This window comes from Abramis brama (assembly GCF_963993115.1).
Source record: "Abramis brama genome assembly, chromosome: 17".
Taxonomy (NCBI): Eukaryota; Metazoa; Chordata; class Actinopteri; order Cypriniformes; family Leuciscidae; genus Abramis; species Abramis brama.
The window spans coordinates 34,381,681-34,398,154 of record NC_139979.1 but is presented as its reverse complement, the minus strand read 5'-3'; the positions used below and the strand labels follow the sequence as shown (position 1 = coordinate 34,398,154).

Genomic DNA, 16,474 nt, shown 5'->3' with positions numbered 1-16,474 from the left:
GCCTCCAATCATAACACACTGCTCCAGCTGACCAATCAGAGCACAGTGTGCTTTTCAGGGGGAGGGGCTTCATAGAGACAGGAACTAAACAGAGCGTTACTGACAGACTGGGAAGAGAGGAGCCGCAACAATGGAGAATATGAGGAGAATAATCAACATTCAAGCAGGAAAACCTGTTCTAGTAGAGCCTGAGACAGCATCAAGACTCTGTGAAGCGCATATTCGGTCCTCTATGACCTCAAGCATGAGAACGGCACTGATCCACACCTGTAGTTCTGGATGTACGTGTAGGCGTCCTCGTTCTTCAGGAGCTCACACTTGATGAGGTTATCCCGCAGGCCGAACTGGGGCATCCCGAGCATCTGGTCTTTATTTGACAAGATGTGCTGGGAGTTTCGGATCAGGTCATCTCTCCCCTCGCCCTTCCCTCTCTCCTGACTGAAACAAACCCAGACGAAATGATTTACGACAGAAATATCTGACTTTTATTCAAGATGTGTAACATTTGAGACAGGCACAGGAGCCGGCTGGGAAGCGGATCCACGTGCAGGTCAGATTATTTAAGTGTGAACACAAAGTAACTGGTGAAAACACAGAGGAGGAAACACACTAAACTAGGGAATGTCCATTCAACGACTGACAGAGAACAAAGGGCGACACACACAGGCAGACCAGCTTAACAAGAGAACAAGGGGGCGTGGCTAATGAGACACACCTGGGAGACTCATCAACATTAAACGCAACAAGGAACTGCAAAACATGGAGCAAGACAGGAAATAACATAAGAGTCCAGGAACAGGGGAACACAGGTCGGAGTCATCACAGAAGACATTTATAATGATACACAAGTTTCTATTTCACATTAACGCTGTTCTTTTGAACTTTCGATTCATCAAATAATCCTGAAAAATAAAAATATGAAGCAGCACGCCTGTTTTCAAAGCTGATAACAATCATAAACGTTTCTTGATCATCAAATCCTCATATTATACTGATTTCTGAAGGATCATGTGACACTGAAGACTGGAGTAATGATGCTGAACACAGGAATAAATTACACTTTACTGTATATTCACACAGAAAACAGCTGATTTACATACTAACAATATTTGACAGTTTTTACTGTATTTTGCTCACATACATGTAGCTGTGGTCAAAAACACTGAGTTAGGTAGAGTAAATATGATGAAACAACTAATGATATCTTACATCAGCACTCTTACAGTAAATAAACAGTATTAAAGTATTGTTTTAAGGTTAAAACGTGACTTCACACTCCCAACTAACAGATTATTAACCTCACCTTGAAAATCAAACCATGACGGTTTTGTAGAGCTTTTAGAAATGAGGAAAACTGCGGATTGAACTTTTAAAATACTCCTTAAAGAGAAGGAAAGCAAACTTTAAGTTTCCTTCCTTCCTGAAGGTTTGTTTTCATCACTGATTTCTCTTCTACAGTGTCTGACTTCATGCATCTTGTTTTTAGTGACTGAAGATTGGTCTGCAAATTACTGTCATAAACACAGTAAATAAAAAAACATGTTTTGGAAACACGAAAATATGCCTAGCGGAGATTTCCTCGAGATCAGTCAGAAACACGGCGAGATGTTGAATAAGCCCGGCTTTAAATCAAGAACAGCCAGGAATAGTCATGTTATAACTATATATACCATGTTTAAGCCGTTATAACTGCAGATCTATGAAATAATGTAAACGCTAACAGTGTGAAACGTACCTCTCACACACACCGTCCTCTTTCTTCTGTCCGACGCCCTCGGCTTTTCCTGCAAACGTGGAGACAGAAGATTAGCTCAGATTAGTCCACAGCGTTACACACACACACACACACACACACACACCAGTCCTTCATTAATACACACTCGCTCAAATCTTACGAGTTTTTCTTTTCAAGGATTACAATCAGAGATCTAACTTATCAAACAATATCTTTATTATGTGTCAAATTCTAAAAAATTCACAGCTGTATCAAATACTTGAATTATCAGAGCCATTCGAAATGGGTCTCAATATCAGACGGGTGAGAAAAGACTGTTTTATCAACAAAATTAGGACCTTTTCAGAAATATAAGGGTTTCCAAGACTTTAATTTCCAAGTCAAATTCAAGCACTTTAATCACCTTGTGTGAACCCTGCAGCGGAAACACTTTATTTTACAGTGTCATTGTTACACATGTTACATGTAGTTACTGTAGTAATAACTATAAATTATGCATAATTACATGCAATTAACCCTTAACCAAACACCCATCCTAACCCTAACCCTACAGTAACTGATATTACTCCGTTCTTAAATGTATAATTACACTGTAACAACGACACCTTAAAATAAAGTGTAAGCTAAGTTTCTTACAGCAGTCTGTGGGAGAGATCAGGTCAGAGTTCGACTGTGATGACGTCATGAACCCTGCGATGATGTCATACGAGAGGAATGTGGGCGGGGCCAAAACAAACGCCCGTTTTCTCACGCTTTCACACACTCAGATGTCAAAGCAATGGCTTGAGCTAAAACTGCTTTAACACAGTAAAGTTCGGTCGGCTCATTTAGACTTACCAGACGATTTTAGTTTAGCTAAACCTTAAAGCCTCACATGCTCGTGTTGTGTTTGATCACACTGATTCAGATTCGATTCGACGCCTGGATATTATGCAGTCGTTTCTGAACGAAAAGTCCATTTCTGTGACCTAGAGATACTTTTTTCTAAAATCATCAGTCCACGACTCCACGTGATGAAAAATCATGCTTTACAATTAGGTTTAAGTTATTATATCCAGTAGTGTCTGAGACAGACTTTTTATTTAATCTTTACGTTATAAATTTATCATATCTTAAACATCATGGTAAGTATATTGTACAGTATATATAAATATATAAAGTGTAGGCCTATTTGTAGAATTATTTTGAATTGTCAGAACAATTTAAAATAAAATTTACTTGAACAATTTAAAAAGAGCAAAATGGAAAGAAGAAAGTCTGACTGCCGTACGAAGGAGATTAAATGCGTAGATTATGACCTATAGAAACAGAATCTGAATCAAAATCTGATTTTTATTCCCCAGACTTTCTATGTGGGTCCCAGACTTTTAAATATTTATTTTAGATTATGTAATTAGCTTTTCATACATTTTAATTTCTTCTGATGTAATATAAATAGTCCTTTGGTTTTACAAATGAATTTTAAAAGAGCAAATATTCCATATAATGTATCTATAAATGATATTAAACATGTTACGCAGCAGGTCACTAAGGTCAAATACACCATGATAACATTTAATAAAGTGATAAATAAACAATGTGTAAATGGAGAAAAGGAAATAAAGATATAAGCAAACACACACGGTTTATAAAGCAGACTGTGAGATTGTCAGGTGTACATTCATACAGAACAAGCTCAGATCAGAGGATTACTCTTTATACTACTACATCAAAGGTCTATGTCTATGTATCACACTAAACAAACACACACACACACACACACTTCACTGTGAAAAACAGAAGAACTGAGTTATATTTAAATGTAACGTTACACGTCAGAACGGATGACCAGAAGAGACGCACGATCGTTGTTTCCTACACATGTAGCGTTAGCTGTGTATGTTTAGTTTGTTTAAGCTGATATTTAACCGAGAGCACTTTTCTTACCATTTAGTGGAGTCGCATTAGACATCTCCCTGTTCTCGCATTCTGACTGTACTTACACACTGAACACACACACACACGGAGCTTTGGCAGGGAGTCCTACTCCGCCGAAGGATTGGCTCATGAATATTAATTACTCCTAACCTTCCTGTAGCGTCCAATCACGAGGCTTCGCAAGCGCCCTTTTACCAACGTCAGATTTGTAGCCAATCAAATTGAGCCATTGATCACATTTCTCACTTATTATTCATGAGCAGAGGCTCCGCATGTATTTATTATGTCTATGCTTCGCATGATGGTTGGTTTGCAGACTCGCGCGGTCGAACACGGATCAATCGATTGAGAATCAGACTCAACTAGCTGACAGCGTTTTTCAGTGTTGCACTTCAGCAGAGATCAAATTTGTTGTCTTTTTGGACAACAAAAATATGACATTTCTGTGAAATTAATGTAGTCAAATTTGACCTACACAAATGTAGATTTGTTAAAGTTTCTCCATGTGTTGCGGAATTAAAAAATTTCATTTCAATCCTTAAAACAATTAAAAAGGAGGAGTGCCTTAAAACTCTCTAAATTACTGGCAATATATATGGTATATGGATTGCAATATATACCTGGAGTGTAATTTATTTTGTTATAATTAGCTTTTATATATATATATATATATATATATACAGACCCTTTCCAAAAAATTAGAATATCATGGAAAAGTTTCTTTATTTCAATAATTCCATTCAAAACGTTAAACTTCCATAGATTATAGATTCAGGGCCCACAACCTAAACGATTTCAAGTATTTAGTTGTTTATTTGTACATAATTTGGGCTTCCAGCTCATAAAACCCACGAAAACAGGATTTCAAAAACTTGGAATATTACATGAAATCACACAGTAATTACACAGTGATACCATGGTCATTGAGCCAGGTTTTGGTTATTTGGGCAGTGTGGGCAGGTGCAAATCCTGCTGGAAAATGAAGGAAGCATGAAGTGCTCTGGAAATGTCCTGGTAGACGGCTGCGTTGACTCTGGATTTAATAAAGCACAGTGGACCAAAGTCCTCTTTTCTGATGAGAGCAAATTTTGCATCTCATTTGGAAACCAAAGTCCCAGAGTCTGGAGGAAGAATGGAGAGGCACACAATCCAAGATGCTTGAAGTCCAGTGTGAAGTTTCCACAGTCTGTGTTGGTTGGGGAGCCATGTCATCGGCTGGTGTTGGTCCACTGTGCCGTCCACTCAACGCAGCCGTCTACCAGGACATTTCCAGAGCACTTCATGCTTCCTTCATTCTCCAGCAGGATTTGCACCTGCCCACACTGCCAAAATAACCCAAACCTGGTTCAGTGACCATGGTATCACTGTGTAATTACTGTGTGATTTCATGTAATATTCCAATTTTTTGAAATCCTGTTTTCGTGGGTTTTATGAGCTGGAAGCCCAAATTATGTACTAATAAACAAGTAAATACTTGAAATCGTTTAAGTTGTGGGCCCTGAATCTATAATCTATGGAAGTTTAACGTTATGAATGGAATTATGGAAATAAATTAACTTTTCCATGATATTCTATTTTTTTGGAAAGGGTCTGTATATATATATAAATGTTTTATTGTTATTATGTTGTTTACGATATGCTGCTTGGTCTTATTGTTAATGTGTTTAACAATGATGATATGTTAATTCCTGTTTGATTTAATAAATTAAAAACCCTTCAGCAGTGATCGCATCTGCTTTACCGCCCCTGGAGACATTTAAAGCACAGAAGAAGAAAACAGTTACACGTTGTCCTTGTTACAGTGTAATTGTACATTTAAGTACTGAGTAATATTAATAAACTAATGTAGGCCTACTTACTGTAAGGATAGGATGAAGATTAGGTATGGGATAGGCCAGGGTTAGTTGCATGTAAATTATGCATCATTTATGGTAATTAACAAGGACACTGCAAAATAAAGTTAAAATACCACACAAAAATAAAATGATACATTAGTCTGTCAAGCTTAAACAAACAAACAAACAAATATGTCTTCATATCATAACATATCAATATAAAGAGTATGTTTTTCATGAACAGCAACAGCACTGATAATCCAGCAAGATCGCACCACCGTAATGCAAATACACTCTGAAAACACTTTACATTGTGAAAGTGTAGTTGAGGTCAGTGTTAACAACATAACTAAACCAATTAAAAATTGAAATAAAGCTTAAATAAAATACTAGATGTAAGTATAGTGTATATATAAGTATATTTAGTATAGTATAATAATCACATAAGGTACGTAAAAAACTTTAACTAAAATTTAAATGAGCTTAACCAAAACATTAATTATACACTATAATGGTGTATAGATAATATTAAAATAAGGCGTTGGAGGGTTAATAAACTGATCTGTAATGTGACGAGCTCCTGGTGTCTCTGAGCTGGTGACGCATGACGGCATGTGGACGGACTGGTTTGTTTACTCAAGGAAATCATGCAAATGGAAAAGGCAATGGTCACGTTTCCTCCGTAAGCGTTTCAGTGTCTGGATGATGTACAGTGAACATGAAAAGCGAATACACCGTTTCATATCAGCAATCATCAAACACACACACATCTGTCAGATCCGTGATGACCGCTGCGGTGACTTCTCTCTCACACACACACGCTCACACACACACACGTGCGCACATTACAGTTTTTTTTATTCGCTTTGGTACTATTTTCACAATGAAGCTGTACATTTTCAAAACTCTTAGTACAAAAATCCACACTGATCACACTTGTAACACAGCTAGTCATTCTTTCAAAACCTGATCTCATGCTTTCATTACAGTAATGGGTCAATGACGTATAAGGATTTTCGACAGGCCAATTTTAAAATACAAAAAAAAAAAAAAAAACCTGTTGCAATTGTTCAAACATTAAGGATGTTGTGTACACCTAAATTCATTTAAAAAATTTAATTTAAGTGATTTTAGTGTTTTTTCATCTAGATGAATTATCCTTAGCCTTAAAAAATGTCATGTGGTGCGACCGTGATTTATCTTAAAATTAATTCATTTCCTTAACATGCTTAAACAGTTCTTAGTAATTAAAGTGTTTAGAAACCAAGTATTTGCATTTCTTTTGATTTTTTGTAAATAATGATCTCATTTTTTGTTCGATAATTTGCCTTCTTAAATCTAGTTAACAGACTTATTTTTCCTGTACATCACATAAAACTGATAGAAATGTTTTAAAAATATCATTTACTAAAGCATACTGTATCAGTGATTCATATTTCAGCCACGGAAATAAGATATTTTATTTTAAATTTAATACAGTGATTGCTTTTATTGGTCGCACCACATGATAAGTGGTCGCTCCAAATGACACGAAGACCTTATATAGTTAAAAATCTATTTAAAGAGATCAATGAACAATACATTTTATAAAAAAAAAAAAATAGATTTAAACCAGATTTTATACAAATTTCACAGAATTTTCCTGAACATAAACATTTTTAAAAACTTTTTTTTTATAAAAATCACATCAACAACAAACAATGCAAGATACATGTTTCAAATCACCGTTGTTGCTGAATTAATTACAGTAATACAGGCTATAAACAATATAATATACTGTAGTGGACATTTACAGATGAAGGTTGAGTTACAGTAATTCGGCAGTCTCTACTATGGTAATCTGTTTACAGTATTGCATACATACTGTACTGTAAAATGCTGTATTTGATGCCATCTGTCTCCCTTCTACTGATGCATTTCTGATCAATCTGATGTTTTACAGTCATTGACCTCTCCCTTATACTCTATTCTGCTTTACAGTATTTGCACAAATGGCAAATTTCTCTGTATCTCTCTCTCTCTCTCTCTCTCTCTCTCTCTCACACACACACACACACACACACACACACACACACTTTGAACTTTGTGGTGGTTATTATCTATAAATCACTTATGTAAAAAGAATTCATTACATTTGGTTATCCATATCAGAAACTGCAAACAAGTTATATAGAAACTGTATAGAATCAATACCTATAGAAATCTACAGGTGCACCAAATGATTCATTTATTAACCATTAAGATCAGCTGGATTAAATAATAGACACATGTGTTAAACTGAACAAGAAGAGATGCAAATCAAAGGTTTGATAGTAAGAGCTTTATGAAAGGCAGTGACTGTGAACGAAACACTTATTCTGTGTTGTGAAAAGGATACTTTGTGATTTTGAGTATTGCACTAACACAATTGAAAACATGATGAAATGTTTGAGCAAAAGTGCACTATTGATGATCTGTTGTGATATTAGCACTAAGAGTTTGGAAAATAATGTACACCTAACTTGTGAAGATAGTACCAAAGCGAATATTAAAAACTGTAGGCTGAATGTGTTATGAAGACAAATGCAGATCTACACACATGTTCTCTGAGCTCGAGGATCTGAGTGATGTAATGAACACACACGCAACGCCGTGATGCAAAGCTGCATTAGCAAACGCAACACTCACCAGATTTCCTAATCTGGCTCATCTTGATGTTCGCGGCTCCGGCCGCCTTCCTCAGAGATCGGGCCGCTCTCGACGCCTTACGGTACTTGCCAAGCCAGTCGAACTTCGGCTCCTGCTTCATATGTTGCTCACACACATCTGAAAAGATCAAGAGACAAGTGTGTGTTTTATACCCAGAAGAATTAAAGCTCTATCAGTTTCAGAACTAAACCCACAGAGATGCTTGTCTGGTGCATTAGCGGACTCGTGTTGTGTCTGTGCCGTTCTGAGAATGATAAAGAGGAACTCTTGCTCTTCCCTTCACCACTGATCACTCGCTCTCTCTCAGAACTAGTTCACACTATCATCAACATCTACACACACACCAGTTTAACTTCCGTTTGCACGGCAGTGTCAGAGTTTCTATATGACCACAGGTTTTCTACGATCTTACCTTGCAAATTTTTAATATTCTTCCTGCTTCCTTTTCCCCTGGAGCTCGCCATCACGAAGGTCAAACATCACTTATTCCCTGATTTAAGGTTGACGAAATCACACACAGATCCACAATCACATCTGCGGATCCTTCTGTGTGTTACAGACCTACAGCATATCTGAACCCAAGCTCCTCCTCTCACACCGCTCTGTCGGGTCTCTCTCGACGTGTGTGTGTTAAATCTAACAGTTGTCTGAGAGTCGAGAGCGCTGGATGCATCAGAATATCCCAATCACTACGTCTGAGTCACTATTTTATAAAGAAATATCCAGTCTTTGGAGGCAGGACAGGTAGTCGTCAGTGCAAACGCTTATCACACACTGACTCCAAAAGTCACCAGGTGAATGAGTGACAGAACAGGTCAGCTGACGCCTGTCTTCACTTCAACAGGTTTCAGATCAGCATGAATGAGAAACACACGGCACAACTCGCTCGGCAGGATTGCTGTGGATGATGTCATGGTTTTCTTTTATCTTTCCTCTGCATCAGGGTGAGTTCCCCTCATCTGATCGACGGCTGGACGTGCAAGCGTGTAAAATACCATTCAATGTGTTCGTAAGTCTTTCAAAAGTTTGGGGTCAGAGGATTTATGCAAGAAGACTCTTCTGCTCACCAAAGCTGCATTTATGTGATCAAAAATACAGTAAGAACTGTAAAATTGTGAAATATTATTCGCATTTAAAATAGATGTTTTCTGTGTGAATATATAGCAAAGTGTAATTTATTCCTGTGATCAAAGCTGCATTTTCAGCATCATTACTCCAGTCTTCAGTGTCACATGATCCTATCACTACAGGGTTCGTACAGATACTGTAAAATTAAATTCAAGCACTACTTTTTTGGTTTTGAAGGACTACAATCAGAGAAAATGACTGCAGCGTTAATTTTGTGTGAAAGGATTGTTTTATCAATAAAATTAAGTCAAGTCAAGTCATCTTCATTTATATAGCGCTTTTAACAATGAAGATTGTTTCAAAGCAGCTTTACAGAGATAAGCGTATAATTTAAGGTAACAGAGATTGTTTTGGCTTTATAGCGGTTCTTTAATAAAGTTATTTTCCAGCTAAAGTTAGTTTTGATTGATTCACTTCCGTCGCAACGATCATTTGTTATTAAATTAGGGGCCGCTAAGACGACACCATTCTCTCTACACAGACTTTAAACGCGAACCTGTGAGAAACGCTGATGGTGTTCACATGTGCATTAAGAACTGGTCCTATAGTTATGTGCGTTTGAATATAAGAGCGCAGGTTTGGAATTCCCTACAAGCCAAGCCTAAACAAAGGACTGGTCTTTCCTTATAAAAATTGATACAGAATTTTATTTTATTTTGTCACTATTTTGTCACAATTTTCCCGACAGCGCTTTATCTGTAGAGTGGGAAAGGGATCCTCCATAGGGAGAGACTAGTTGGCACTTTAAGCAATAATTTCACATATATGTATTTCAATAATTCAAGCTCTTTTCAAGTACCTTTTAATAAATATGTCTGTTTTCAGGGGTTTTCCAGGACTTCAATTTCAACAAGTCAAATTCAGGTACTTCAAGCACTTCGATCACCTTGTGCGAACCCTGTGACTATAACTGCAGTGCGACTCCTGACACCCTTGACCATAGGGGCTTTCGCACCGGAGAGATCTGGGAACTCAGTTCTGGGAACGAGCCACCGGGATGGTTCCCCGAGAACTAATGGCTCCCTTAGGAACGTTTTCTGGTTGCGTTCGCACTGCCAGTGGGAACTCTGAAGTGACATAAGACAAGCTTGTTGTTGTGACAACAGGGCTCGCATTATCCGTGTTTATTAGTTTACGATCTGTCCAACAGTCCTGCCTAATACGTTATTAGATAGAACTGTTATGCACAGAAAGTAGACAGAATGAAAAGTTATTAGCGTATGGCGTGTGGTTGATGTCCAGTGTTGCTAGCGGAGCAGAAAATCCCTCAAAGTCCCATTGGATTTTCTCCAGTTTTCCATGTTCGTAGAGTAAGTTTCTGGAGTAAATATATAGGCTATAATCTGTGTGTTTTACACAGCCTTTTTAAAAAGCGGGTGCTGGTGTTTCACGTGCGTTCGGCCAATCAGCGAACACTAACGTCACGGGTAGTTCCTGTAGCGCTGGTATAGACCGACTCTGAAGGAGGAGTAAATTAGTTCCTCCCAAAGGAGCTCCTAGAACTAAAATCGTTCCTAGATCCTGCATTGCGAACACGCCAAAATCCGTGAACTTCTGCCAATAGTTCCAGGAACTATGAGAGCGTTCCTCCGGTGCGAAAGCCCCTCATGTGATCCTGCTTGAACGGTTGTGTAAGTGTGTAGGAATTCAAGGCACCGAAATTAATTAGTTTAAATCTCTCTGATGTTTGGTGGAGTTTGGGAATTGTTTGGTACCATTAACTTGTGGTGTACATCAGGGATCGGTTTTGGGCCCGCTTTTATTCTCGCTGTATTTGCTCCCTAAAGGTTTGATTTTTCCCCGGGAGCATAAGATTCCTTACCATTTTAATGCGGATGATACCTAGGTTTACCCCCCCTTAAAACATGAAGAAAATTATGACATGCACTCTCTAGTCGCGTTTCCATTACCCTTCAAATTGCGAATTGAATATACACCCAATGGAAACACGTCAAATTCTCAAAAAACTCCCATATATCGCAAAAAAGTTTTTACGCTCGCATGAGGTGCTTTTCAGGCAACTTTTGCTTTTCAAAAAAGGAATATTTCGCAAAACTGCAATGGAAAGTTTTTTCGCATTTACATGACATATGTAAAAGTCGATCATTCTTTAAAGACGGCGCGGTGTGTTTGGACAGAAGACGAGACGGAGATCTTCATTCAACTCATAAAAGACAAAAGAATTACAGGAATACTGGTTTCTAAACAACAAAGAAATGCCACAATTTATCAAGAGCTTGAAGCAGAAATGAGGGAGAAACCCCCAGAAACTCCTCATATGAGCCGCTAACAAGTTTTTTATCGACATTTAGAAAATACCACAAAAGTTTTGTGCAGATCTGTAATGGCTTCTGTTGAACTGGGTTGTGGAGGCAAGAATGAATCTAAAACTGAAATTATGGTTTTTGGACCACCAGCTTCTACTAGACAGATAAACTTTATTTCATACCCATTTGGGCCCTTTATCTGTGAATTCTCATGCAAACAATTTGGGAGTGATTTTTGTTAACATTTTTAAAGGACATGCTTTTATTTGCTCTAGGCTGGATCACTGAAACTCACCGTCTCTTGGTGCGGCTCAGTCTCTCTCTCTTCAATTGGTACAGAAAACGCTACTTTTATTCTCTTGACAGTTTAAGTATTTCATCGTCTAATTTTGTGAGATTGTACAGCACTTTGGTCAGGCTGTTTTAAAGGTGTTCAAGGTCTCAGTCTTACCGCTCCACGCCCGGTTGACTTCTCCGAGGAACAGTCGGCTCTGAGATCCGAAAGGTAACTTTAGCTCCAACTCCTCGTCCAGAAACGTCACTCGTACTCGAGTGTCCGCACCTTTATAATGACAAAATAACTAGCTGTTGATAATCCCAGAGATGCTTTACATTTGATACACAAGCTGGCGAGATTAACATAAACCCTCACCAACAACAGCAAGCTCATCTGGAGACGAAACTGTGGAGATATCAGAGAAAAACATTATAATAATGGAGCATATAAAGTATCCCTTCAGGTGTTTTAACTAAATAATTCAGTCTTACCTTCAACAACTGAAAAGTCATAAGAAATGGGTATGATTTCGTCCAGTGTGACGTCATCGCCAGTGATGGCCATTCTCCGATGGGAATATAGAAATAACCTGGAAAAAATATGCAACATCATCAGCTTTATAAACTGATTTTGTCTTTAAGATTACATAACTTATGCAATTAACTAAAAACACACTGTTATTGCTAAGATATCACATGCTATTGTTAAAATGTTCATAATGGTTCAATAATAAATCAGTAATAACCAGGCTTCTCATATATTTTTTGGTAACACTTTACAATAAGGTTCATTAGTTAACATTAGTTAGCATGAACTAATAATGAACTGCACTTATACAGCATTAAAGGCAGGGTAGGTAGGACTATAAAAAAAAAAAAAGATCCAAATTTGTTAAAACTTTCTATATATATCAATACATAATTAAAATGTAAGTACTCTGAAAAAAAGAGTATAAAAATCAAGTGACTCTAGACCGTTTAATCTGTATTAAACACAGCTCATTATTTCGATTCGGGACGAATCAAAGGATTGGCTTAGGCGACTGTCACTCTCTCTCGCAACCATGGCAACAACCCTTTTGCCACGGGATCTGCCCACTTGCGCGCGGACGCGCGCACGTTTGATTTGAGGAATTCGAGAGGCACTGAACCTAGGAATAGCAAAACAATGGCAGAGAAAGAGCAATCAAAATTCACATTACCGGCATGCAGTTAGTGAAGGCAAACAAGGCAAAAAAAAGAAGACAGTACAAGAAAAGGTAATGAACAAAAAGTCTTTGGATAAACAAAGAAATAAAACGCGTGTCAATATCGGCGTAGCTTTCCAGCGACCACCCCGTCCTCAGCCTCTACTTCCTCGGACCCTAGTTGCACGCCACGGCCTCTTGCACGACCTCCTCTGCTTCGCCCTAAAATTATTTTTATTTTACAAAAGGACATTTTACAAACCTACATTTTGCGCATGTGCTCCTGCATGCACTTTTCCAGTCACAACACAGCAATCAAAGGAGGACGCGCTGAAAACTGTAATGCTGTTCTCTTCCTTCGAATGTTTGAGTTGCAGAGGAATTTGTGACTGTTTCAGCTGTTCAACCACATCAAAGTTTCGTAATTAGTAAGTCCGTGCTTTTTCTCTTTTTGTTCTTATGTGCTGAAGGGCTGCTGTGCCTTGGTGAAACGGTGTTTGTACGTGAAGAGCTCTTTTCCAAAACGCCATAAACCTAAAAAGCTGCCTCAAAGAACCAGCAAAAGTAATGATTATGAATGTGTAAAATATTGCAATAAGACATTTTAATTGTTTATTAATTTCTGTGTCGGCTGCAAAGATGAAGTTGACGATATTTGACTCGCGATCTTCGCAGTAGGCTAGTGAACGCATGCACCGGAGAAATGCACATTTAGGCTACATAGTTTTATTTTGTTTTGGATGGTTTTGTTTAGAACCAGATTTCTGTAAATATATTCCACATTTTTTAGGCCTGTGAGGCGAGGCTACGGTTCGGTTCACGATGATATAATCTCCAGTTCAAGCACCTTATGTTGTGATTGATAGCCTATATTTACTTTATGTATTTAATGCAGGAATGAAAATATTAATGAATTAATGAAAAAAAAATATATTAAAATTAAGATACAATTAATACAAAACGAAATTCGTTTTAAAGAAAGGCTTTGTGCTTTCTGTTTTGAGGTCTCTGTTAAAGTTTGAAAGTCTCAGTGCAGCTTTCAGAGCGCTCGCGTCCATAATGGAGAACTGTCAAGTAATATTGTTTTTTCCTCATAAATGCAAACACGAAAAATAAAAGACAAAAACTTTTTTAAAAAGACAAACCATAAATTTAGAAAAAAAAAAAAAAAGATGGATTTATAGCGTTTTGGGGGAAAAATGAATGGATTTATACCGTTTTGAAAATGTTAATTTTTTTTTACTTTGAATTGATCATCAACAATATTGTTGTTTGATTTAATAATCACTGTTGCAAGAAGTGCCTAGTTAAGTTTTTTTTTTTTTTTTTTTTTTTTGTAAGTGGAAAAAGTAGGGGGTGCCACAGATTCTGTTTAGTTAGCTCCTTTATTGTTTTTTCTATAGCCTAGAATAATATAGGTCAAATGCAGCAAGTCAAAAGACCAACTGGACCTTCTTTGCCAGTTTGCTCACATTTCTTTGAAGGATGGCAAAAATATCGCCTGAATATCTATATCTAGATATTGGAAAAAAATATCGAGATATTCATTTTTGTCAATATCTCCCACCCCTACATGCAGAACACCATATATGTTATGAATCTTACACGAAATTCATCTTCATCACAATATAACTGATGGTAATGTAAAAAAGTGTATCAATGCAACCTGTTTTTAGCTTATATAACTAGCTCGTTAGCGAATCAAAAAATATATATTTTAAATTTACCAATATCAATATGCTAGCTTGATAGTGAGTACTAAAATACATCTTATTTGTTTATATTCATAAGCAATTAGCGTTAGATTTTTTTATTACATGTGATTCTGACATGATGTCACTACATGCACTGTGCTCCTTCCTCTCTGCTTGTCTCAGGTAAATAATGCGTCTTCAGCTCAGCGGTTGGAGTCGCGCGTTCATGTGTTTTGGGGGCGTGGCTTTGGAAGGAGCCCAGAAGGGAGGGGGTGGGAGTGAATGGAAATAATGAACTGTCTTTAAAACAGTCCTGAGAGGTCTACAGACACTCGATTTTTATACTTTCTTTTTCAGAGTACTTACATTTTAATTATGTATTGATATGTACATAAATTTTAAACAAATTTGAAAAAGAAGTTTTTTAGACCATTCCTACCTACCCTGCCTTTAATCTTTGTTATTGTTAATTTCAACATTTACTAAATACTTTATTAAAAGCTTGTTAACATTAGTTAACACTCTGTGAACTAACATTAACAAACATTAATAAATGCTAATGGTTGCTAGTTCATGTTAGTTAATGCATTAACTAATGTTAACTAATGAACCTTATTGTAAAGTGTTACCATTTTTTTTTTCTCAGAAGGGACTGTACATTTTAAACTTTTATAACATTTTAAAATGTTATTTTTCCATTATTATATATTAGTCTCAAATACATGCACTAACCCCATACAAAATATCAACTGTGCATTATATTACCTGTATGTTAGTGTTACTGTTGATAGTCTATGAACTCACGCATGTTCGTTGCTCTGCTGCACCAGTCCGATCAGTTTGCTCTCTCTCACATTATTCCGCAGTGAAACACACTCCACAGCATGTGCACGGCTGCTAAGGATATATACACGCTCATACAACACAATATATTACGTTTTCGAAATTCGACCACCAAAATATTAGGATGATGACCTACGTTCACTTCACAATAAGAACAGCCATTTTAGTTTACTGTAAATTGGCGACATCTGGCGGACATGTCAGGAATTACACACTGAAATTTTCTTTTCCCTTAAAAACTGGGCATGCTCAAAAAAGACATGCATTGTAAACAGAAATTAAGATTATACGGACTACGCGATATTCTTTATAACTAAAGATTGATCTATACCGGGTAGCCTATGTTTAAATAGTACAAAGTTTCGCACCAAGTTACTATGCATCAATAGCCTACATGCAAGTCAATTCAAAAGCACGGCTTTATTTTGAACAGAAAGAGAGATAGCGGTGCTGAGAGGATACTATCTTGCAGTTTTCCCCCTTTGCCAAAGTCTCTTGAATTGCCACGGACTGATCCATTATTCACAGCAAGTCTGGAGCCGATACTTCTTCAAGCGCAAGACGTGTCATTTAAGATCGTTTACTGTGCGTGTGTGTGTGTGTGTGTTCGTGGTTTCCTCAGCGACTTCCCTCTGTGCCACGCAGCAGATCCAGCAGATCCAGCTCATCTTCATCAGTTTATCAGCATCTGTAGTCGCTTAAGAAGAGTCTCGGATGAAACCACTTCTGATTGTCCTCTTCTTTATTACTTTTCTTCTGACCGTCAAACACCAAAGTTGGCAGAATCAATGGTCTCAAATCCCACCCATTCCTCTTTTACTGCAGATCCACTAGGTGGCGCTATAGGGATCTTATTTTAGCTTAAAGAATCTGGTATGTTTTAAACACCACGTTTGTCCTACTA

The 16,474-nt window shown here is 37.4% G+C and overlaps 1 protein-coding gene across 4 annotated transcripts in view; it reads right to left on the bottom strand.

The window, feature by feature from the left end:
• The window catches only part of inpp5b (inositol polyphosphate-5-phosphatase B), a 42,386-nt gene extending 26,012 nt beyond the window's left edge, over positions 1-16,374 (bottom strand). The window contains exons 1-8 of one of the 4 annotated variants that reach the window (XM_084088847.1): positions 16,033-16,374; positions 15,532-15,611; positions 12,339-12,436; positions 12,223-12,252; positions 12,022-12,132; positions 8,155-8,292; positions 1,736-1,784; positions 268-438 (exon numbers count right to left, since the gene is read on the bottom strand). In XM_084088847.1, coding sequence (XP_083944973.1) covers positions 268-438; positions 1,736-1,784; positions 8,155-8,292; positions 12,022-12,132; positions 12,223-12,252; positions 12,339-12,436; positions 15,532-15,611; positions 16,033-16,089 — 734 coding nt within the window. In that variant the 5' untranslated portion in view covers positions 16,090-16,374. Of the gene's footprint in view, positions 1-267; positions 439-1,735; positions 1,785-3,661; positions 3,774-8,154; positions 8,293-8,587; positions 8,963-12,021; positions 12,133-12,222; positions 12,253-12,338; positions 12,437-15,492; positions 15,627-16,032 lie in introns of those variants that run through there. The other 3 variants (XM_084088844.1, XM_084088845.1, XM_084088846.1) reach the window with 3 other exon arrangements.
• Between the last annotated feature and the right edge of the window lie 100 nt (positions 16,375-16,474).